Genomic DNA, 25,795 nt, shown 5'->3' with positions numbered 1-25,795 from the left:
GGTAAAAAAGTGATGCATCAAAGAGCGGGGGTCGGCTTATAAACGGGTCTACACCAAAATTTGATGATTTTAAACTCTATGAAATCATTGAATTGAATATCTAATACATTGTTGTTTTGTTTACCTGGAGTGTCTGCAGGCATGAAGCCCCTCAGTTCCCTGTCGCCACGGTTCGCCGTTCCCAGCCAATGGGAGCTGCAGGAAGTGGCACGCCACTTCCTGCAGCTCCCATTGGCTGGGAACGGCGAACCGCGGCAGTAGGGAGCCAAGGGGCTCGGTGCCTGTGAACGTTTCAGGTAAACAAAATGTCCTGACCCACCAGCAGCTTATCCTGACGGGCCGGGAGCCAAAGTTTGCCAACCCCTGAAATATAGGATTGGTTTATGAAAGGGTCATACAGTTTTTATTATTTTTACCTATCCATCTTGGGGGGTCGGCTTATAAACGAACGGGCTAATGAACGAGTATATACGGTACTTTCTGTTTAGCTTATTTCCCTCAGTTAATGCTTTCAAACTCTTCTTTCTTCCTGTTATCTTTATCAACCTTTTCCTGCTAATACTCTGGCATAGAGTACTTTCAATAATTGCTTGCTCCCTTAGAACTAGAATGTCCCATCAATAAATGTCAACCCTGTATGTAAAATGATCTTTGCTGTTAACAAAGGTATATCCCTTACTTATCATTAACAATGTCACCTGAAAAGTTTTAGAATATTTTGAAGTAGAAAGATCATGTTGTTAGGAAACATCGCAAATGTCTTATTGTCTAACATATCAACAGTTACTCAGGAAAAAAGCAAATGGGAATTTTTACCCAGTTTGCTCATTGCTTGAAATGAGCGCACACAAATTATATGCATCCTAAATGTTCAGGAGAGACTGTCAAGGGAAAAAAGAAGGGCAGCAAGAGAAAATGCCCGTTGATGATTTCCCTCTGCACTCTGTTTGCTTCCAGAGTAGTTACTTAAAAGAAAATGGGCACTTCAAGGTCATAGATGTGCTGAGGGCTTAGGCTGCAAGACTTTGTGCCACTACGCTCCAAACAATGAAAATGGGTAGAGCAGATGAAAGAACATAAATTGTTTCTGGCTTCACTTATATGTGTGCCATCTGTTCTTTTGGGTGCCACAGTCATCAAGTCTTTTGAATTTAGTGATGCAATGACACACACCAGCTGCATGTTATTGAAGGTATTCCTGTCTTAAGATTTTTACTGTCATTATTAAGCTAATCAGATATTATTTTATGTTCTTTCAAATGATCACATATATACATATTAAAATGCCATCAGATCATAGAGAGTAGGGAGTGGCACTGTACCAGAAAGAATCCATAGATTCCAGTGAGAAAAATTTCACAGTAAAATTTTTAAGGATATGTCAAGGTTCCTCCCCCACTCTGAACTCTAGGGTACAGATGTGGGGACCTGCATGAAAAACCTCCTAAGCTTATCTTTACCAGCTTAGGTCAAAACTTCCCCAAGGTACAAAATATTCCACCCTTTGTCCTTGGATTGGCCGCTACCACCACCAAACTAATACTGGTTACTGGGGAAGAGCTGTTTGGACGCGTCTTTCCCCCCAAAATACTTCCCAAAACCTTGCACCCCACTTCCTGGACAAGGTTTGGTAAAAAGCCTCACCAATTTGCCTATGTGACTACAGACCCAGACCCTTGGATCTTAAGAACAATGAACAATCCTCCCAACACTTGCACCCCCCCCTTTCCTGGGAAATGTTGGATAAAAAGCCTCACCAATTTGCATAGGTGACCACAGACCCAAACCCTTGGATCTGAGAACAATGAAAAAGCATTCAGTTTTCTTACAAGAAGACTTTTAATAAAAATAGTAGTAAATAGAAATAAAGAAATCCCCCCTGTAAAATCAGGATGGTAGATACCTTACAGGGTAATTAGAATCAAAAACATAGAGAACCCCTCTAGGCAAAACCTTAAGTTACAAAAAAGATACACAGACAGAAATAGTTATTCTATTCAGCACAATTCTTTTCTCAGCCATTTAAAGAAATCATAATCTAACATACCTAGCTAGATTACTTACTAAAAGTTCTAAGACTCCATTCCTGGTCTATCCCCGACAAAGACAGACTGTAGACAGACACACAGACCCTTTGTTTCTCTCCCTCCTCCCAGCTTTTGAAAGTATCTTGTCTCCTGATTGGTCATTTTGGTCAGGTGCCAGCGAGGTTACCTTTAGCTTCTTAACCCTTTACAGGTGAGAGGAGCTTTCCCCTGGCCAGGAGGGATTTCAAAGGGGTTTACCCTTCCCTTTATATTTATGACAGGATACAAATTTCAAATAGCATACCAATAGGGTTATCAGGCCTTTGATCAGCTTTGAATGCACAGTGTTGAGGGAAATCAAAGGAATAACCCAAATCTAATAAGCCAGTAATAATGAGTGACTGTTGCAACTTGCATGGATACTAGTCAAATGTCATATGATGTAAGGTTTAGAGAAGCAATTTTGTGATACCTTAAGTGATTGCTTCTAGGAAGAGCTGGCAAGTTGTACAGTTCAGTGAAAAATCTCTGCTTGCTGCAGCTGGGATTGGAAAGGCAAACATTGTTAGGATGGTTAAGGAATGGAAAGGAAAATACTACTGGCATTGTTGTAATGCATAGTATAAATCAACATTCTGAATCCCAGTGGTATAGCAGAAACAAAAAGAGTTCAGAGATGAGTAATGAAAATGGTCAGGCATGGAAAGGCTTCCATTTAAAGACAGAGTGAAAAGACTGGGATTGTTACATTTCAAGAGGAGAAGAATAAGGGAGGACATGATATGGGCTTACAAAATAATGATTAATATAGAAAAGATAACTCAAGCGGTCACATTCACCCCTTCTCATAATAAAAAAGGAAGGCTGTAAAACTGAGAAAAGGAAATACTTTCTTATACCAGGTATAATTAACCTGTGGAAGGTATTGCCGTGGAACATCATTGAAATGAAGAAAGTAGTAGTAATAATACCACTTAGCACTTACGTGAAACTTTTCATCCGTAGATCTCAGTACTTTTACACAGATAGAATTCAGAAGTGGATTAGACATTTAAATGGATAATGAGAATATTCTTGATTACATTATATAGGATAAATAGATTTCTTACATATATCTTTTTAAGGGGATAATACATACCTTTGTGCGTCAGAGCATAAGCTGACCACAAACTGATGGGAGTGAGAAAGAATCTTCTCCTATAGTCAGGTTATTTCATAATAGTTCCCTAAGGGTTTCTTACCCTTTCCTCTGAAGAATCAGGTACTGGCTACTGTTAAAAACAGGATATAGGACAGAATAGATCACTTGTCTGATCCAATACAGCAAGGATCATCTTTTTGGTTTGTGTTTGTACAGCACCTAGCATGATGAGGTCCTGGTTCTTGACCAGGCTTTTAGGTCCACAGTAACATAAATAATAATAATTCCTATGTAAGCCCCTGATTGTGCAAACATTTACACATGTGTTTAACTTGATTTTGATGGGACTACTCATGATAGTAAAGGTAAGCATATGTGTAAGTGTTTGCATGATTGTGGCCTAAGAGTCTTAATTAATATTGCCAGAGATGTGCACTGGGAAGCAGGATGGTAAATTGTCAATTCTCCATTGGATCACTGCCTCCCAAAACACTACAATAGTGCATGTTTTTTGGTGTTTTGAAGAAGTGGGGAGGGATGTGTTTTAAAAAAGTGTTGTTTTTTCAATGTCAAAGCATGTACTGAATTGCTTGAATAGAAATCCACATAAAATAAAATTGCTACATTATGATCTGTTAGAAACCACCAGATGTTGCCTTTTGGAAGAAAGAGTGTTTACTGTAAGGCAAAAATAATTTTTAAAATGTTAAGTTTTAAATAATACAAAAATAACAAATTATGTAAAAAAAATAAATTCAGTAGAAGTGCAGTTCTGAAAGACAGTTCTGGCTTAGACAGATCCAAGGAGAGTGCATAAATGGTGAACAGGCCTAATCGGTGTTACGTTACAAATAACTGTCTTAAAACCTTATCTTCCAAACTACGCATAGTATTATCTGAAATCTTTGTTAAGCTGAGAGATCACGGTCCCAACTGATTACTTGAAAGATCAGTTAGTAATGGAATATCCTGGTCCGTTATTAAATAACTAGTATTGCAGTATTACGCAGTGGGGAGTGAATAATTTTATGTCTTATATGCTGTCACGCTTAGGAGGTGTTTCACACATACATTTTGGCTACCTGATAGTAGAAGGCCACAGCTTGTCACTCCACTGACATACTGAAAAATAATGATAGATTTCAAATTGCTTATAATGGCTGTGTATTGCATGCTGACTCTTACTTTGCAAAAGCACTTACTACCTCATTAAACTCAGTCTACATCATATTTAAACAATTACACAAAACATGTAGAGATTTCTTTATCTCAGAAACCTCAATTTTCAGGAACCAGTGTCGATTTATTTATGCTAACAGCTGTTGCTTAACTTTTGAAATATCAAGGTGAAGTTTCTGATGAATATGGGAACACACATATTTTAAAATAATGTATATGATTGAAGTAATATGTGCAGGGGCTGTCCTCAGCCCCTAAAAGGCATAAAACCACCTTCTGGATATAACTAGATGACCTCCTGAGATCCCTTCCAACCCTGATATTCTATGCATGAATGCTGTGAATATCTGGAGTGTGGGTGCCATAAGATTCCAGTGAGTTTTAAGAGCCAGATACTGCTTTTCTGCATCTGATAAATAATTATCATTTTCAAGTAAAGTGCTTTGAAAGTACCCATAAATCTTCTGTTTAGTACAGTCATATGGTAGAGTATGATACTGAGATATTAATACCAAAGGAGCTTTTAAAATATCAATGAAATAGGCTGATGAATAGTTGAATTTTTATGGGTTTGGCACGTTAAGCACAGTCCAGCCAGCTATGCATGTAAGAGAGTCCAACAGATCAAGACTGAAGGAAACAGATAAATAGGCTGACCCAGGAAGAAGTAGTGGGATGTCATAAAGGAAGAAATTAGCATGTGTTGTGATAGAGAAAATGGCATGGAACAGAGCACTTTGGAAGGAGTGGATTTATAGAGCAGACCCCATTTGTGGGATTAATGCAAGGAAGAAGAAAAATAATAGTTGAATTTTGTATTTCTATTACATGATACAGTGTACTGTCATCTAATATTTGGTATCTAATATTCTCCATCATGTTTACCTAGGTCCCAAATCCTGCAAACACTTATACGCATGCTTAACTTACCACACGTGATTAGCCCCATGGAAGTCAGTGGCAGTAGTCAAGAGCTTAGAGCTAAGCATGTATCTAAGTATTTGCAGGATCAGGGCTTTAGGGTCAAAATCAGTGGTCACCTAAATGGTACAAATGCATATATTTCTGTGGAGTTGCTCCTGCTTATGCTACCAATAAAATTGGCCCGAAGTCTGTTTTTAGAATGCTACACTGTGTAATTAGGTTTATCTTTGGTTATCTGTAACATATAATAATTTGCACCTCATGTTTCAGCACCAAATTAGATTTGCTCAAATAATTTTCACAAATCACTGAGTTTAAAAAAATAAATCATAACTGAAATCTGAACATAACTTTTTTCATTGAATTTGCAAATGGCTATCATCAGACATAAATATATCTATTTTCTTTTTAGCCAAAGAATGGGATCTTCATGAGTGTGTTTCTGATTGTTTTACCTCTGGAGTCCATGGCTCATGGGCTTTTCCATGAACTGGGGAACTGCTTGGGAGGAACATGTGTTGGATATGCTGTTGTGATTCCCACCAATTTCTGCAGGTATAGTTACCATGGTAAATGTACGCACATTGCAACTTCATATTGGAATTAGTGCAGCTGTTACACGAGAGGCAATTCAGTGGTGTAGTTTTTCTTTTTCAACTATTAAATACTAGTTTTGATATTTGATGGCTGTGTTTGAATGAGCATTCTCCTTACCTATCCTCACCTTTCAAAAATAATTTTAATTATTTATACAATACAATACAATAATAATATTGTATTTACAATACAACTTCAAATTCTGTATACATTTGACTTGCTTTTAACAAGCCAATAAATATGCTAAACCCCAGTCCTGCAATGTACTGCATGAAAGAAACTGCTGATTCCATGTGTTGTATGTTTCAGGATCAGGGCCTTAGATTCTGGAGTCAGTGCAGATATTTTATGTAAAGTGATTTAATAATCTAAGCAGGCAATGAACTCATGCTCAGAACAGTTTTATAAACTGTATTAGAATGATTTAACTGAGTGGCAGTACTAAAAATATGTAGATGTGAGAATGATTTTGGATTACTTATAAACTACATGTTATCTATGTATTTACAGCAATTCCTATTTTCAAAATAAAGGTTGCAGTAAAAATTATTTTCTTTGATACTAATCGTTTACCAGCTCATCCAGCTACAAAAAATAGCTTCTAAAGTTGAAACATCCTGTTTTAATTCCATTTTTATTCTTATAATTTAAATCCTTCATAAGAGCATTATCTTGTAAGTGACACGAGAACTCATGAAATTCATATCTTCCTGAGTGTCCATGGAAATGGGATTGCAAATTGGAATTTGTATGAAAATGTCCAGCTTGCTATGACTGTGGATTTAATGGGCAATGAAAAGATCTGGGTTTTTTTTGGGGGGGAGAGGACAGGGGTAAAGGGGGAGCCAGAGGAGGGAAAAAAAAGATTGTGTGCTGATGTTCAGTTGTTAGATACCATGTAAATCATTTGAAAATGCTGTAGCCTTGAACAGATTAAGATTTCCACTGTTCATCTGGTTATTTCTGTTGAGATATATATAATATGTGTGTGTGTGTGTGTGTATATATATATATATATATAGTAATAACATAAATATGTTTTTAATGGAAGTGTTTACCCATTTAAAAAAAAATTCTCGGAAGTATGCTCCCCCATTTGCTTAACTGTATAAAGGGAGTTTGCATCCATGGATTATTGCTCGGGGTGGGGAAAATGATCTACCCTTCCTCTGACTCCACAGAAGCCCCTGGGTTGAGAGTTTGGAAGGGACAAGTGGTTGCCTAGTTTCAGAAGTGGAGTGACTTATGCTGCTTCCCCCATTGTGGTTTGGAAGACTCCTTTCCAAGGTGGTGTTCTGAGGCAGCTGCAGTCTGAGAAACTCATGAGACTGTGGGGGCTGAGTGGTAGCTTGAAAGAAAGATATTTCTCCGTGGATGCCACTTATGGCCAGTAGAGATGCACAGGTCTGTGGGCTTAGTGATGAAACCACAGAGGATTAAATGACAATTGTTCTGTCTAGATGAAAGAGATGGTCCAGTGGTTTAGTCCTCTCTTCCCAAGTGAAAACTTTAACACCAAGAGAATTGCCAGGACAGTAAGCGAGTTAAAACTGCTAGAGCACCTGTGACAGAATGATCGTGATAGGAGTGAATTTGTCCTTCTTGTACATTGTTGCATCTTTTCCATTTAGAATGCAGAAGGGTTTATATCTTATCCACAATAAAATTATTGGTGTCACATCAACTTCCTGAGCTGTGTTCTTGTAATGTCCTTAGCTGCCCACATTCTGCAGCCACCAAACTGAGGGCATAATATCCCACTTGGTCCATTTTTGTGAGGGCTTAAAAAAGCAGGTTTAATAAGCTTATGTTATAGTATAAATAATATTATCTTTCTTGTCCTAGATGATAATCCAATTCCTGCATTGTGCTAAATTATTCTGTCACTGGCAGTTTGGTTTCTCCATGGAGAAATGGTAGTAAGGTCGAGAAAAACAGTGTGAGGCACTGGCAATGTTACCCTTTCATAATAATAATAATGAAGTTCAGTTAATAAGCCCATTCTCTAATTGTTCAGATAAAGTATAGGCAATATTAATATTGTATTTACTGTAATACAATTGTATCAGTGCAATGTAAACCTATTTAGGTCCTATAAGAGTGAGGAGATGTAGAACCAAAGCAGTTTGGTCATAAAAAAAGAAACTGGTATAATATTATATAAAAGACTTATTTCAAACAAAAGCAATGGGAAAAATGTGCACCAAAAACACTTTTCTTTCGCTTGTTTTGTTATGGCAAGGGTCTTCTGGAACAGAACACCTCACATTTGCACCCTGCAGAGTCTGTGCATCCCTACAGTCTTACTCAAGTGAAAAGATTTGATACAGCTCTCTCAAGCCCTCCAATTCCAGTTATGGAAGTGGTTGAAAGGCATTGCTGGAAAGTGATGACTGATGCTTTTTCCCACCTGGAGGCTGAGCACAGCCTCTGGAGTGCTCCCAACGCTTCCTGGCTTGGGAGACAGAATCTGAGTCCCTTTTGTGATGTGTTATTTACTGACATATAAGCCTAATGATTTACGAAATCACATTTATATGCAGTTTGCAATCTAGCATTTAGATTTCAAGCCTTGCAGTGAGTATTTCATCAAAGTAGTTAAACACTTAAATATCAATAGTGAACAAAAATATTCCACACAAAGAGAACTGATTTCACCAGTTGCTACAAGTATGTGATGAATACAGTAATAAAACATAACTAAATATTTTTTCTTCTGTTTAGTCCTGATGGTCAACCCACGCTTCTTCCACCTGAGCATGTGCAAGAGTTAAATTTGAGGTCTACAGGCATGCTTAATACCATCCAGAGGTTTTTTGCATATCACATGATTGAAACATATGGCTGTGACTATTCTACAAGTGGACTTTCTTTTGATACACTTCATTCTAAGCTGAAATCTTTTCTTGAACTTCGGACTGCAGATGGACCCAGACATGATACCTATGTTTTATATTATAGTGGTCACTCCCATGGCACTGGTGAATGGGCACTAGCAGGTAACCAGCATTTGGAGCTTTTGATAATACTTTTTTCATTGATAGAACCTACAAGTAGATAATTATTGCTTTATTCCTATGAAATCGTACCATACTATTATTAAAACTCAGAAGTTTCATATGTGACAGCTACACATGTACATGTGAGCATTCTAGTTCTAAGAGCAGGAGGTGTAAAACACAAATGGCTAAAGTTAACCCATCAAGCTTTCAAATAAATTGAATTCCTTGTTGCTTAGTCATCTACAGATTTGAGAGTACTTATGAATTTATAGTTTTAATAACCACAGTAAAAATGAAAAATAAAAGGCTTATGATAGCAATAACAAAGCGAAATATATGTAATTAAATGGAATGTTCAGAGTTCATCAAGAAGCTATATGAAACTTAATGAATTCAGAAGTCTTAGAATAAAGTGGTAATCTGATCTAATTCAATTCATAATGCCCTGGGAAGATGATTTTGTTCAACATTATTTATGAAGCATTTAATACAGGTTTTGTTGGCCGAGCTTGCGAAGCCCTACATATGCTCAAATTGGTGGCATTTGTGTGGATAACTTTTGAATGCCGCATCCAATCAATTACAAAATTTCAGGGAGTGTTCTAGGCATTAGTGGCCAGAACCCTCTTGATTTTGGGGAGAATTGGAAGGGGGGAAATGGGAACACGTGATACCTCTGCCATCTGTTTTAGCAGAAAGTTATCTTCCAGCACCTCTCTAATTATAGATCAAAGAACTGTTTGATGGCATCCATTAGTGTAATGGAAGTAGGCTATTGAAATTGCTGTGTTGAGGTGGGGAGCAGAATTTTTGGTGCAGAATTTGGATCCCTGTAACACTGAGGTCTAATCTACACTTAAAACTTAGGTCAACCTAGCTACATCACTCAGGGATGTAAAAAATCCACATCCCTGAGAAATGTAGTTAAGCTGATGTAAGCTCCAGTGTAGACATGCTAGGTCGATAGAAGAATTTTTCCATCAACCTAGCTACCATCTCTTGAGGGAGTGGACTTCCTACAGCAACAGAAAAACCCCTTCTGTTGCTAAAGCATGTGTACATGGTGGTGTAGCTGCAGTGCCGCAGCTGGGCTGCTGTAGCACGTGGTATAGATATACCTTAAGTATTTTTTCAGTTTTTAAAGCTCTTTTTTTCTTGGAAGTCATTGCCAATTAATTTTTTACACCTGTGTCAATTTGTGCCATAGGACCTTCTGTAGGGAAGCTCTGTCTTCATGTTACAATAAAGACCAACACAGAGAGAGTGCTGCTTTTACAAAAAATAGAGAGGAAACATGATAAAAAATAAAATATAGAAAGAATAAAGGATATAAAAGCCATGACAACATTTTTCAGTGGATTTGAATTTTCTTGAGAGGAAGTTCCTCCTAGGTTACCCATGAATGGTTTGCATGTTGGCACACCTCCAGTTTTTTCTCACAGAGATAGTATAAAGCCACACAAAGAAAAGGAGCAATCAGTATTTGTCATGAATCACTTTCATGATCAGTTTCCCATTGTGAGATCTAGGTAAACCATGGTGTGTAGCTTGATTTTCCAGCCTGATAGAACTTTTTTTGAATGCATCCAGCTGTATAAGCTGAAAAGCTGAAGGGTATTTGATAATATAATTGTGTATAGTTTATCCGACAGTGATGTTTTGTGACAGATGGAACAGACAGTCATTAGCTCCTCTAATCTGTACCATCCTCTGACCTCTGGAGCGGATTCATGACAACAATGAAATGTTAACATTCAGATATAGTAGAGAAAGTAGTATCTTCTGGGGGCTTGAACAATGATGTAGCACACCAGTAACACTGTAGCACAGTAACACTTGTGCTGTAATGACATCTTTAAGGGAGGCTTGCTGTATTTATTAGCTCACTAACAATGTTTCTTCATTGTTGGAAGCTTGGAAGTAGCACAGTGGTGTATAAAAAACTGTTAGTTGGTCATGCATAGATATGAGCAATAAAACTGCCTGGGAGGTCATGTTCACTGAGTGAATTCAAAAGGCAAGAATCGGGCTCTAAAGCCTGGTCTGTGTCACTGGAGCTGTCAGTTTAACTGCCTGTGAAACTTGCCGAAGGAGTCAGATGCTGCTACGTATCCATAGGTCTCTTCCACAGCTTGGTGTCTAGCTCTGATGTTGGCTGATCTTGACATACGTGTGAGGGGTTAGCACTTGTATGTATAGGAGGGTCAGAAAGACTTAAGTTGCTCTCTTTTGGTTAGGTCCACAGTACCGTCTCTTCTGAATTATCTATACCCCCACATGATCATGCTGAAATGTAGGAAAGTCATTCATGCGGGCTTTGAAAATGTGAAAAAGTAAGGAATACTTTTTCCTAATTTACATTTAGGGCTTATCTAAATTAGGGAAATTTTCACTAGTGCAAATCCAAAAATCAGATATGCTACACTGGAGCAAAGTGGGACTAAAAGAGGTATAATTTACTGGGTCAGTCACACCACTTTGCACCAAACTAGTGTGTATACACAGTAGGTTTCTGGTTTTTATAAGATGAACCTGACACTGAATTTTGTGGATTTATCTTCTTTGTTTTAGAGATGATTCTATCCCTGTAAATTTGTACTTACAATATATACTCTGAACCTTAACTCCATCCTTAATGTAGTTTTTCTCTGGAAGTAACAGATTACAAATGCATTTTTACCATCTATCAAAGATAGGAATCTGCAGACAGCTATGATATCCCATATACTCTTGAGTATCACTTGACATTCACTATTTTAGAAGAACACCTCTTCTGGCTACACATCTTCATGACTAATAATAAACTGCCACCTTCTGATAAGACTAATTGGAGTTTAGTTGACCAAAGAAATGGGAGATGTAAGATTTGGACTTATAGCCACATATTCTAGCTGGTGGTGGTTCTTATTGGATTTGTTTCTTTTTATTGGATGCACTTTGGACTCTGCATCAGGCACCTTACAAATGGATGAAATAAATACATGAGTGGAGGAAGAAATTGCTATTTGCAGCAAAATTTATTTTAAAATATTCTAAATCAAGCATCTGAGCAGAATTTTTTTGGTAGAAATTGATCCAGTTGCATGAAGACAGTAAGAAATTAAAATATTGAATAGAATCAAGCAAATATTATAAAGTAAAATATGCTCAGATTTGTAGCTATAGTAAGTCTTGTTTACAGCCACTTGAGCTTCACACTCGTGATTTATATGGTCACTAGAAATTCTTGATTTCAAATGCAACCCTTCTCTAAGTTAGGGTATGGTGACTCTATATGTTGATAGTAATCATTAAAGCATTAAAAGGAAATGCTACTCAGATAACAGCCTGGATTGCTGATTGTCCTATAGAAGTGAGCAAAAGACAGGATTTGTTTTGTTATAAAGTTGCCACAAATTAAACACTTTTGAGTGTCTGGTTTGAGTCAGTCTGTACATTTATTCAGAAGTTACAGTAAAGTTTCTTCGTCTTTATCACACATTTTTTCTTGGCTTGAAATTGTATCCACTCTGCACCCACAGCTAGGTTGTAAGGGAATTGGCTTTCTCCATGATAGATTACTTGCATCCTTAATGTAAATCCTGAATGTAAAACCTGTTTAAGAAGAAGATGGATGCCACTTTTTCTGACTGAAATATGCTTGTAAAAAGGGCAGATAAAATTACTTTGGTGGCTTTGATCATATCTAACAAAGCATTAAATAGAGTCTAGTTAGTCTAGTTTAAATTGCTGTAAATTCTCATACAACGAATATGCATATTTCAGAAGTCAAGTAAAACCATGCTGTCAGGGGAGAACTACTTCCAAAATAAGATCTAGACCAGGGGTGGCCAACCTGTGGCTCTTCAGAAGTTAATACGCGGATCCTTGTACAGGCACCGACTCCGGGGCTGGAGCTACAGGCGCCAACTTTCCAATGTGCTGGGGGGTGCTCACTGCTCAACCCCTGGCTCTGCCACAGGCCCTGCCCTCACTCCACCCCTTCCCCCAAATGTGCTGTGCCTTCTTTCCTCCATCCTACCCCCCAGAGCCTCCTGTACATGCAAAACGACAGATGATGGGGAGAGGGAGGTGCTGGGGGCTGGAGTGGGGGAGCTGATGCGGGACTGCTGACATATTACTGTGGCTCTTCGGCAATGTACATTGGTAAATTCTGGCACCTTCTCAGGCTCAGGTTGGCCACCCCTGATCTAGACTTTCATATTTTAGCCTTCAGCCTTTAATACATGAACTTGTTGCCTCCTGTCTGATGTACCAAATGCTTTATCTGTTCTTCCAGTTGAGAAACTTTGGTGATACATATTTTGTATATAAATTCAAAGAATTTAAACTCTATTTAAATGTACTCAGATTCCCTGGTGCAAATTGTCTCTAAAGGTGCATTGCTAGGTTAAAATTCATATCTGCTTTAAAAATCTAATTTCCTTACCTCTTCCTACTAATGTCACTTTAGATTAGATTATTAAAAAATAATCTTTTTAAACTAGACCAAAATGTTCAGTCTTGGGTCCTTAATATTGTGTATCTAAATCCTTATTATAGCTTCAGTCTGCAAACATTATAGGTGTGAGTGAAGTTCATCATGTGAACAATCCAATTGAAGTTAGTGTTATCAGGATTTTTTCCTTATGCTCCTCAATAAGTAGCCTGATTTTTCTTAGGTACTGAGTACCAACAGCACCCATTCAATTTATTGGGCCAAAAGTGATCCAAATTGTTAACAACTTTTCCTAATTATAGTCTGTTTTCTTCAAATATAGTTTGAATTTTCAGGAGATGAAACTATACTGAAAGTTTGAAGCACTAATCAGAAAGCTCATGCTCAGATAAATTGGTTAGTCTCTAAGGTGCCACAAGTACTCCTAATCAGAAGTAGTTTTTGAGATAGAAGGAGACAAAGGTTAGATACAAATAAAAGTTTCAAATCATGGTAACTTTTTGATGACTTGTAACTTAAAATCCATTTAAATTTTCTTTAAACATCACAGAAACATTCTCTTCTGCCTTTAGAGAAAATCTATCAATGTTCAGGCCAAATGACTTTTCCAAGGCAAAGGTGATGTGTAAGCAGGTGGCTTACTAATTCTGCTCTAAAATAGGCAAGACATATTATGTAGGTTTAAAACATACCCTATTCTGAGGTTTGAACTTATTAACATAAAGCAAACCATGTAAACTCCAGCTCAAACTTTCTGCCCCTGCGTAGCTGTTCTTCTCCAAGTGCTTGCACATGTCCATTCCATTGTAGGTGTGTGCATGTCCCGAGCACAGTTGACAGAATGTTTTCCCTGAACGGTAACCGTTGGGTCGGCTCCAGCTCTCTCTGGTGCCTCACACTCCTCATGGAGGCAGCCTTAAGCCTTGAAGTCATGCTCAGTCTTGGCATCCAGCACCAAATCCCCAGTGCAGAGAGCTCCTCCTAAAGGCTGCTCAGCTTAATTTATTTCACGGTAGGGTAGGGTTTTGCTCCTACTTACCTTAATACAAGGATGAGTTAATGACTGCATCTGCAGCATTGAGTTGGCTGGGTTAGTTAGCATCTCTGCAGTGGAAAAACCCTATCACCTTCATAAAAGGTGCTAAAACAGGTTTACTGTTGGAAACTGAAAATTTAACTATACTAAGGTGTATATTTTTCTGTTTTCTTGCAGGTGGCGATGCATTACGGCTTGACACGCTTTTGGAATGGTGGAGAGAGAAGAATGGTTCTTTTTGTTCGCGACTTATAATTGTATTAGACTGTGAGAACTCCCAGCCTTGGGTTAAAGAAGTAAGAAAAGTAAATGATCTATATATTGCAGTACAAGGAGCAGAATTTGCCAGAGTGGTAGACATTGAGGAAGCAGACCCTCCGCAACTTGGTGACTTTACCAGAGAATGGGTCGAATACAATTGTAACCCTGACAATAGCATCAGCTGGTCTGAAAAGGGCCGTGCGGTGAAAGCAGTGTACGGTGTGTCAAAACGCTGGAGTGACTATACTCTACATTTGCCAACAGGATGTGATGTTGCCAAACACTGGATGATGTACTTCCCTCGTGTTACCTATCCATTGGTGCATTTGGCAAACTGGTTTTGTGGTCTCAATCTGTTCTGGGTCTGTAAGGCTTGTTTTAGATGCTTGAAAAGATTTAAAATGAATTGGTTTCTTCCCACAGTGCTGGACACAGGACAAGGCTTCAAACTTGTCAAATCATAATTAAAAACCAAAGATGAGTAGAAGTGGGAGCTCTGGGAACTTTCCCACTCTCAAATTTGATTGACTTGCAATTTTTTATATGTAACAGTTTTCTCTGTTGAAGAAATCTTGCTACTTCAGTAGCTATACTCACTGTGTTCATCTTTTTGAGCAATTACAGTATATGCAAAGGGTTGGAAGCTTCATTCTAAAATGAGGAGGATAGGATTATACTATTTGAATTTTGTTACTGAGTTGTATATAAACATGTAAAAGATTTATTAAATATGACCATGCACTTTGGAGACAGAAAGCTGCCTGTGTTCAGAACCAAGAAATTACAGGCTTTAATAAGCTATGGCTCATATGATGATACATGGCAATTATATCCCTCTCAAACGTCAAATACAGGAAAGGAAACAAGCCACTGTTCAAATCATTTTATTATGCCCTCGCACTTCTATGATGGGTTTCAGAGTATTATAGAACAACACAGAGTCAAAAAATAGAAAAACTCAAGAAGCACTGTAGGTAGGTAGCTGCAAGGATATTTAAATTAATTTACATTAGCATTCTCAGTCCCTGCCTGTGGCCCACATTGACAACAATAGGAGTTGCCCACACAGAGTGAGGGAATGAAATGGATCTTTGTTAGAACATTTTGTGGTTCCAGCCATGTTCTTGTTGACAGCCAACAAAGAGAGGTTTTCAAATGTGATTTTTAAAATGTTCAATATTTTTTCAAAATAAATTCAGTCTCTCAGGTGATATTTTCTTTTAAAAAAGTTAATAGGTATAAGGCATAATAAATGTGCTAAAGGTTTTGTGTGTGTTTACGCGCGCGTGTGCAGTTGGGGGCGGGAGGGATGGGCTATTCCATCAGATCTCCTGGACTTCCATCAGTTTGGCTTTTGAATTATTCTCTCTGCAGAAAAAGTCAAAATAAAAGAAGCTACTTAGAAAGAAATTATGCAAAGTTTACATAAAGAAACTATGTATGAATAACAAAATGGGAAGTTCAGAGGTAATCTTTCCCCCAGGTTTCTTATCTGAAATCTCTGCTGTGCCTAGGACCCCAGTCCTGTGGAGTGGTGAGTATAGGATTGGATCTAGGGGGGTGATTATCTTTTTTTTTTTTTTTTTTTTTTTTTTAACTGAAACCAGACGGTTTGACAGGGAGGGTTGGGTTTTCCCTTTGTTGGGGAAATTAGTCCTCTCCGCCCTGAGTATCCCTCTTTGGAGGACCGGTCAGCACTGCTCCTTCAGTCAGAGATGTTTGTCAGTTTATATGAGGTAACACTCCCTCCAAAGGCAGAACTCTCTGGCTCCACAGTACTCTTAGCCTTTGTTCACCTGAAGTGCAGGACACCAAGAGTTGTAGGCTGCTGGGTGGATCCACTTAAAATTGTTTCAGAATAAGTGTGTGTGTGTGAATAATTTATAAGATTTTGGATTTACATCATTCGTTCACCAGCATTTTAGTAAAAATGCAAGTCATTTTATAAATAAGACATTAGCTGAGGAAGTTGCCTGAAATGTAGCTGTGGTTTAAACATCTGAAAAACAATGTTATGAGCTCTGTAACTCTTTGACTTCTGAGGGCTCGTAGCCTGCTGGGTTTTTTAACGTAATGGTCAACTCATTTAGATAATCTGCCAATCCTGGTACATATTAATTTGTAAACCCTACAAGAGAGGAAATATTCTAGTAGTAGTTGTTGGGCACGCCAGTAACCCCAATAACTCATCGCTCCTTCAAACTGTCAATTCCAATGAGTTAAATTCACTGGCAAGTTAGGGCTCCTTCCCTAAATTTTGTTTATTATCCTGTGTTGTGCAAGTTAGTTTAGCAAGAAAATCAGCATTCCTGCCCTGCCACAAAAAGGGAGGGGGAGTTAAGGTGGGTGAGAGACAAATCAAATCATATAAACTGTTAGGTTTCTTTCCATTCAACCATCTCAAAATAACAACTGAGATAATAGTAACTAAGAGAAAGCAATACAGGAACAGAGAACACTGTGTTCCAAAAAAGGGAAGCACTATCTTGATCTTACAGGGCTCGTCTACAAAAGTATTTTTCAGCTATTTCTGAGTGACAAACCTTGGGTCTGGATGGGAGGGATCTTCAAACAGACAGTTATTATTCTTGGTAAAATGATCATTATTTTGGCTTCAGTTTTGGTAACAATTAATTTAGTTGCAGTAATAGAATGCTCCATCTAGATGGCTCATAGTACCCAGACAAATCTGTGTGTAACGTAATGTAAATATGTAATGACAGATTTAACTTGTTAACTATGTCTCTTTAAAGCCCCATTATTAGGACATAGTAGTTACAACACAAACTTTTACAAGTCAGAAAATTAGAACATTGTAATTCAAGGAAACATAAACATGAATCTGCAAATACTGTTGATTTCATCACCAGCCTTAACTCCTCCCCTTGCTTATTCACTATGGACTGGTGGGCGATCCTTTACTGTCTAGTTGCAACTGGAGAAATCTTGTGTTTATATGAACTACATCAGTATATTCTGCTGTTGTACAATGATATAACTGGCTTTCATCCTTGTAGCCAGTAATGGTTGCAGAGAGAGCCCATCATTGGAGAGTTTATTAGAGGTCTATGGCCTATATGTTGTGAGAAGATATAGAAATGGTGATATTTTGTCCGCATATGAAAGTGTGAGATCTCTGACCTATGCTGGAAGTGTGAATGGCCTAGTGTGGGGAAACCTGCCCATAATATAATCATGGGCAGGGGCAGAGGGTAATATCTCAAATAATGTCTGCTGTGGCATGTATGTGGAAGGCAAGAAAGCCTCTACTTAGTGGATTTGTTTACAGTTTAACTACTGGCCTGCTGCGTTATCTCTAGGATAGTGGGGATCGTCTTTAGCCTTTAGTTGAGAGATGGATGGGGGATATTGCTATTGATTAAGAAGGCAGAGGTAAAGTTGGTATTTGGAAACTTAAATGAGTATCTCTAGATTTTCCCATGTATTTATTTAACTACAACATTCTGATTTCCTGAGTTCAAATACTTGCGTTTTAACCTGAACTCAAAAGTCGCTCACTTTCAGACTTTGAAGAATAATAATAGTATTCTAATAATACTATTTTAGATGTAAAGATCTGTTTATAGCTATACTAACTGGACTTTTTGTCTGGAATCTTCTTTTCCCATTGTCCAAAAGAACATGCTGTCCATCTGTTTTTAATCAAAAAAAGAACCACAGGGGTTGGGAGCCTACAGAACTCAAACACATTAATTCTGAGTGGCACTAACTTCCATGCTCCATTGTCTAGCAGCACGAATGACTGCAGAACTCCATATTTCTGTGGCTAGCTCTCTGTATAGATGCCACAAGATCAGCAGGGATGCAGCTTGAATTCTCTAGAGGTGTTGTGGCATCCAAGCAATTATAGGGCCATGCCCCAACTTCATGTGGCCACCCTCTGGAGTGGGTAATACATCAGAAACCTTATCCCTAAGGTTGGTCAGGACTGGACAGACAATATTTAACGGTATCTCAAGTTACTGATTTTGTTGACAGATACTGGAGCATAGATGACATGGTGACACTCCTGTGGAACTGTGACCTGCCTAGTGTTAAGCAGAAGTGATTTTAGGAACATTTGCAGTTGCAAGCTCCAGCCCTACTCCAAGGTCCATGCAGGCAGACCTCATTGAGACTCACTGACTTCAATGGAATTCTGCCTAAATTGATCCTGGTGTAGGGTTTGGGCCATATTTGAATCTCAGTGCCATAAGGTGCTATTTAAATCTGATTCCAAAGAGCATCTCATTTGAGCAAATGCTTAGGAATGAGCAGTATGGCGTCAGCAGGTGACTCAAGATTTGAATTTATTTTGAAGGTACTTGACTTCTGCACTGTACATTCAGCCACTCATTCAAAAGGTGTGTATTTTTACCACAGCTGTGAGCTCACTTTATATTGGCTTGGTTTACATTTCAGTTACCTCGTTTACAGGGCACACTTTGCTGAAACATACAGCTGCACTGATTCCTGAAAACAATTGTCTTGAAATGGACTGCATCTTGAAAATGTACAGTGATGTTTTTCTCTGACTAAATACAGGACAAATCCATTTCCTTTTTAAAAATGTTTGCACTATCACTTCTGTATCTCCACCTTTTTGTTTGTGCTTTGGGAGTTTGCGTTTTGTTGTCTTTAGCTAAAACATTTCCTAGGATTTTTTTTTAACTTATAAATTCTTCTTCCCTTCAGTTCACAAGGTGATAACCTAACAGGGTGATACACTTGAGTGGTTAGATGGCATTTTCAGTTTCTTGCCTGTGCTGGATAGTGTAATTGGATGAAATTCCTTGTTTATAAATGATGATAGAATTTTTGTGTGGGGAGATTCTTTTCATATTTGGTTTTAGATTCTGTAAATGAAATCTGTGTTGTAATATTATTGCTCAAATATATTTTGCTGTTTTGGATGCTCATCTCCATTTCATTTTCTTTTTTTTTCTTTTCTTTTGTTCACGGCTTGACACTTTAATTTTGTTGTCATGCATTAATCTTCCATTTACTGTAATTTCTCGATTTACATGGTTTTTAAACATGGCTTGTTTCAGTGCATTGTAGATAAAAATCACAGCAGAACCGACTGAAAGTATATCACTTAGTGATGCGCTGCAGTTTGATACTTGAAAAGAAATTAAAAGTAATATTTACTAGATTAAATCATGGACAAAAGAATCTTTTTATGTTGCACTATTTTTTCTCCCCCTTATCTCTCAGCCTAATATGAATGCTCAAAGGCTACATCTGCATAAGCATTTTTATTTAGCCTGATTATTCCACCTCTGCTTCACTAACAGCCTAACTCTCAATTAAAGTCAATGGAGACACTCCTGTTTGAGTTGGATCAAGCCTAGGAGACTGAGTGGAAATCATCAGACAGTGGCCCTACAGAATGCTGAAGAAATCAAAACTGTTCTGGCGCCCACTGGAGCGGCACCCGCATGGTGCGGTATAAGGGACGCTGCCGGCTCCCCCCACCCTCCGTTCCTTTGTGCCGCCAGTGATTGCACTGGAACTGCTGCTGCTTCAGCTAGCTTTCGCTTAGTTCAGTGTGTCCCACGAGCGTTTCTCGTAAAATAGTTGGATATAGTTTAGTAATACCCTTAGGGTTAGCTTTAGTTAGTTGGCCCTGGACAGACTCAGTCTAGAGACAGGGTATGCCCCAATCGCCAGGCTTGAAACCATGCGATGGTTCTAAGCGGCCCATTCCCATCAGCGACCCGCATATTAGTTGTTTAAGGTGTCTAGCAGAAGGACACAATAAGCAGCAAGTGTCACAACTGTAAGTGGTTCAAACCCAGAACAAAAAAGGAGAGAGACATCTGTCTCAGGGCACCTCTGATGGAGTTGGCGCTGACCCTGGAACTGGAGTGTTAGAGGGCCTATTCCTTCACCCACTTACTTCCCTGGTCCTTCTCACATGAACAGAGAGCAACAATACCCGAAGTCCAAAGGTGCAAACAATTCGATGTTTATTGGGGTGAACTTCCAGCAAGCATGATTCCAGTTTCCTTCCTTAGTATCCTCCTTCCCAGCTCTGACACCACAGAGCCTTACACCTGTGTCCCTGTTCCCATTCCTACCCTTAGCCAAACATGATTCCAACTTCCTTACTCCCATTCCCATCTCTCCCTTTAGCAAAACATGATTCCAATTTTCTTACCCCCATTCCCTGTTCTCATCTCACACGCCCACATGCCCACCCCCACCCACACCCAGTCACTTCCTCATTGACTACAGATTATATAGTAAAACTTGAGTTCTCCTTAGCTATACCTTAACCAATCATTTTCCTGAAATTTAACTAACCAATCCTAACATATTGTAACATGATTATGTAACCAATTATATCCCACCACCTTAATTAGTTTACACCCAGCAAAATTAATTATACAGCAGACAGGAACAATCACAGAACCAGACAGAGATTATACAGACAAACAACAGCAAAGTGGGAACTATAATGACAAAACAATACAGAAGTGAGGATTTCACATCCCAGCTATTGATAAGTGAGTTCTTGCCAGACAGGATGCTATCAAACTAAGTTTCCTTTTACATTTTCTAGGCACTTCCCTTTCTCTGGAGGTGATAGGAACTATCAGGACAGGATTGTATTCCTAACAGCCGAATAGCACCTTATTTCAGTGTAACTAGTTTGGAATGTGAGGATGTGACTGTTCGCTTCCCAGCTTATGGCTGCCTCTGCTACTTAGCCAAAGGCCTTAGCCTAAGAACAGGGCCTCAGACTGTCACAGTAAGAGAAGGCCCTTACACCAGCAGACAGTGATTTTGATTCTTTCTTTTATACCTCTATCACTAGCCAAGTGATAAGAATACACCTAAATTCTTAGAGTATAGGCCTTTACAGACAGGCCTGAATATCTATATCCTAACACGGAGCAAAGGTCTGATTCGGCCCCGAGCACTGCAGCATTGGAACGGAGCACCCCGCTGGTGCCATCTATGAGCCAGCACTGATTCCCCCCACCCCAGCCAAGAAGCCCAAGTGGTCCGCGAGGGGAAGATCTCCCACTTTCCGTAAGGGAAAGGAGAGGACCGGAGGAGAGCCAAGACCCGTGCTCTCAACACCTCCATCAGGGAGTCAGGCCCCAGCTAATGTCGCGCCCCTCCCGTGCTATGCCTGACACACCGGACAGTGATGAGGGCCTCTGTCAGCTCAAAGTTCCGTAAATGCCCAAAGCCCTGCAGGCAGCACAGGAGATCCTGACGCTACCGGTGCCACCTACACCGACTCCAGCAGTACCAGGGTAAACCCGCCTTGGGACCATTCTGAGTGTCCCCGCCTCAGCAGTGCCACTCTCCATCATGAGGAACATCCTACCAGCGCTTGCCCATATGGAGCTGTCATAACTTAGACTTTGGGAGGCAGGCTCAAAGAAGCCCCCTTCGGTCTCCAGACCCTGGGCACCGACAGCGGGATTCAAGGCGCTGCTCACCAGTAACCTGGCAGAGACCTGTGGAGGCGCACACACACCCACCACCCCACCCCCGCCGGCTTGAGAGTTGAGACTGACCCATCGTGTCTCCAATGCCTCTGCACCGGTCCTGTGGCCAATTGGCGGAACGGAATCATCGGTTACCCGCCAGCTGTCGCTGAGGTGCAAATCCCCTTGATCGGGGAGATTCTACTGATGACTGGCCCACTCTGATTCCCGGTCCTGCTCTAGATCCCAGTACAGGTCAAGTAGCATGAGGCATAGATTGCCGGTCTACTGACGCAGATCCGCTGAATGCGAAAGATCCCCGGGGTCCTGTCAGAGGAACTCATCCCGATCGGACAGGTCGATGTCGAGGCACAGCAGCTGGCACTGTAGGGAGGAGGGCTGCCAGGCCAGCTGGTCACGGTCACGTCGCAGCATCCACTCCTCTTACAACTCTGGTACTGATCAGGAGTCCCTGGTGCTGGCACCAGTGGTACCATCAACCTCATCAGCACCACAGCTGACCCTGTGGCCTCCGGGCCAATGGCCGGCAGCATGGTACCCCTGGAATCCATGGGGGTTCACCCAGCCTTCCCAGACTGCCTGATCAGTGGCGGGGGCCTCAGGCCATCAACCGCAGCATCCCACCCTCTTGCAGAGGTGTAGGCCCCACAGGGAAAGACCCCCCCCTCAGGCCCATGAGGAGCTTGGGGAGCAGCCAGTTGGACCACCAGGGGATGTGGTGGATCCCTCAGTGCTGGCTTCATCCTCCTCATCGCCGGATGAAGCGATTACGAGTCCCCCACATCCGCAAGATGATGCCAAGGCTCATCAGGAGCTTTTGAAGAGGGTTGCCTCTAACCTGGGCCTCCAGGCAGAGGAACTTGAGGAGTCATCAGACTCACTGTTCGACATACTTGGCTCCACAGCACTCGCTAAAATGGCTTTACCCCTACATGAGGGGGTATCAAAAATAATTAATACCCTATGGCAAACCCCTCCTCCCTGCCACCCATCTCAAAAAGGACTGAGCGCAAATATTTTGTGCCAGCTAAAGGCCATGAGTATCTCTATGCTCACCCGGCCCCAAACTCCCTCGTAGTTGAGGCCATTAACCAGAGGAAGAGGCAGGGTCAGCCCGGGACTACGCCCAAGAGTAAAGATACGAAGAGACTGGATCTGTTTGGGTGAAAAATTTATTCATCTTCCAGCCTTCAGTTGAGAATGGCCAACCACCAAGCCCTCCTTGGCCGCTATGACTACAATATGTGGCAGTCTATTGCCAAATTCGAGGTCTCGGTGCCCAAAGGAAGGAAGGAATTCCTAGCGATCCTCAAGGAGGGCACTGTTGCAGTGAGAGCGGCCCTCCAAGCAGCCTTGGACGCAGCAGACTCCGCGGCTCACAACATGGCTGCGGCCCAGGGTGGATTTGATTTAAATCAAATTGATTTAAATCACTAGTCAGGAAGACTCAATTTAATCATGAATTTCTACATAAAAGTGCATTCTTGTTGGTTGTTATAACCTTAATACATATTCTTCACAACTCAGAGGTAGACGTAGGTTTCATTTTTAGAAGGTACACACTATACATTTTTAAGTGATTTATTTTGAAAACTTTTCATACTAGTTTTACAGCTATGTCAGAAAATGAATGATTTTCTGATTATTTCATTCACCAAAGTTAATTGAAGCAGATAGTTCACCCCAATGACTTCATAAATATCTCCAATTCAACAGATAATTCTCCAAATATTAATGATTTTTCTTGCCATGTGGTATTAGGAGGAGAACATCACCAGACAGACATTTAAATTGTTTTATTTAACTAAACAACAGCGTTATGTATTCTGGAATTTTTCTTCAACATATAATATTTTAACAAAACAAGCATATCAATTTTTGAATTTAAACATTCCAGTTTTTTAAAATCTGGTTTGTTTTTGTTAAAATAGTTTTTAACTAAAATAGTTAAATGAAATGTTTTTTTGTTTTTTAAAAAAACCCCAAATTAAATCTACTATATCAGCCAGGTCAAGATGAGAAACTTAAAATATTGACTACTGTAGCTAACTCAGTCGTCGTCACCTTCATTTTCCTGTTTGTTCATAATCTGGAAAAGAAAAACAAGCTTTCCTGCTTTTACAGGTTCCAAACAATTTCTCAATTTGGAATGAATTATTCCAAAGGAAGAAAATATTCTTTCTACACCGGCAGAAGACGCTACTGCTATTAAAAGTGAGATTATCACTTCAACCGTCTCTGAATCAAAGTGCTTAAGTGACTTCCACCAGTTCACTGGTGTGACTTTCTTTAAAACATCATCAGTAAACATATATTTCTTGAATGGTTCACCCTTAGCTCTGAAGTTTATTATAGTTGGCATTATGGAGGATTGATTGCTGGATGTCCATGTCATAGCCAGCTCCTGTTCTTAAGCAGTTAAGGTTTGACCCTGGTACTGAGAATATTTGCAAGAAAATGAGCTGCAGATAGTGCTTGTCCCACTTGTTTTTTTTAATGCTTGTAATTTAGACTCTGTCATTGCATATTTCTCTTTTTAAGATCTCACTCAGTTCCTTCCAAATTTCAACAGCATCAACAATGAAATAGCTATTTCCCTGCATTTTGTTCAAGGCTACAGAAATAGGCTTCAGGGTACTCAGCATATGTTCAACATTTCTCTTAAGCCCAATGTTGAGAACTTTGGCTGTGACAGTGCCATCTAGTTTTTCACGATTTTGTTCACAAATTGTCATCAGATTAGGCCAGTTCTTGATATAGTGCTCAGAACAGTCCACTACTGAGTTCCATCGCACATCTTGTGGGAGAGTTAGCTTGGTTCCTCCCACTTTTTTCAGAGCAGCTGCTGCAAAGTGGTTGTTACGGAAGTATTTTGCAATTTCAACAACATTCGCCTTTATTTCTGAAGTCTTTGGCTATGAGATGCATCAAATGAGCACTGCAACTGTATGTTGTTAGCTTGGGTCGCTCTTCTAAATAATTTCTTCTCATCTTCGATACATTTGCAGCATTGTCTGTGACCAAACTGCATACTAGACATTTGAATTTTTTTTCACAGTTTGTTATAGCTTTTACTGCTACTTCTTGTAAGTATTCTGCTGTGTGTGCATTTCCTGATGTATCAGTTGTTTTTGTAAGGAAGACATTCCCTTCTTCTGTTGTCACACAAGCACGTACAACAGTATCATTGTGGACATTGCTCCACCCATCAAGACTCAGGTTAACAATTTTACCCTCTAGACCAGTGGTTCTTAACCTTTACTGCAGCCTGCACCTCTTTGGTTCTCAAAATATGTTTTCTCACACCTTATCAAAAATTGTTGAAGTAGGTCAGTTCTTTAAACCTAGATATATTTTTTGTTTGTATATTACAGTAATCGTTAAAAAATGTATAATGTTAATAAATACATAGGTTTGATGAAACAAAGTAGTTGTACTTACATGCCTGTGCTTAATTTGTGTTTTCGATGATTTCCCTTCTAAAAAAATCTGGCATGTCTTGCACCCCCAGAAAGAGCATCTTGCACCCCAGATTAAGAACCACTGCTCTAGACCTTTTGCACGCTGCTCAATTTCTCTTTCATACACTTTATCCAGCAATTTGCCTGTGACATCTGCTCTGTTGGGTGGACTGTATCCTGGTCTTAATAACTGAACCATGTTAATAAAGTGTGGGTTTTCAATCATATGGAAAGGAGAGTTTGTTGCATAAACAAACCAG

At 39.6% G+C, this 25,795-nt stretch overlaps 2 protein-coding genes across 3 annotated transcripts in view; one reads left to right on the top strand and one right to left on the bottom strand.

The window, feature by feature from the left end:
- TMEM168 (transmembrane protein 168) overlaps nt 1-19,892 on the top strand; it is a 35,447-nt gene extending 15,555 nt beyond the window's left edge. For both annotated transcript variants that reach the window (XM_073328110.1, XM_073328111.1), the window contains exons 3-5: nt 5,684-5,826; nt 8,593-8,867; nt 14,522-19,892. In XM_073328110.1, the coding sequence (XP_073184211.1) occupies nt 5,684-5,826; nt 8,593-8,867; nt 14,522-15,069 (966 nt within the window). In that variant the 3' untranslated portion in view covers nt 15,070-19,892. The remainder of the gene's footprint in view (nt 1-5,683; nt 5,827-8,592; nt 8,868-14,521) is intronic.
- The window catches only part of LOC140905226 (uncharacterized), a 137,223-nt gene continuing 127,363 nt past the window's right edge, over nt 15,936-25,795 (bottom strand). The window contains exon 11 of the mRNA XM_073328116.1: nt 15,936-15,973. Within this exon, the coding sequence (XP_073184217.1) occupies nt 15,973 (1 nt within the window). The 3' untranslated portion in view covers nt 15,936-15,972. The remainder of the gene's footprint in view (nt 15,974-25,795) is intronic.

Source organism: Lepidochelys kempii, chromosome 1, assembly GCF_965140265.1.
Source record: "Lepidochelys kempii isolate rLepKem1 chromosome 1, rLepKem1.hap2, whole genome shotgun sequence".
In the NCBI taxonomy this organism is placed as follows: domain Eukaryota; kingdom Metazoa; phylum Chordata; order Testudines; family Cheloniidae; genus Lepidochelys; species Lepidochelys kempii.
The sequence above is the reverse complement of the archived record's forward strand: the minus strand, read 5'-3'. Positions and strand labels throughout refer to the sequence as shown.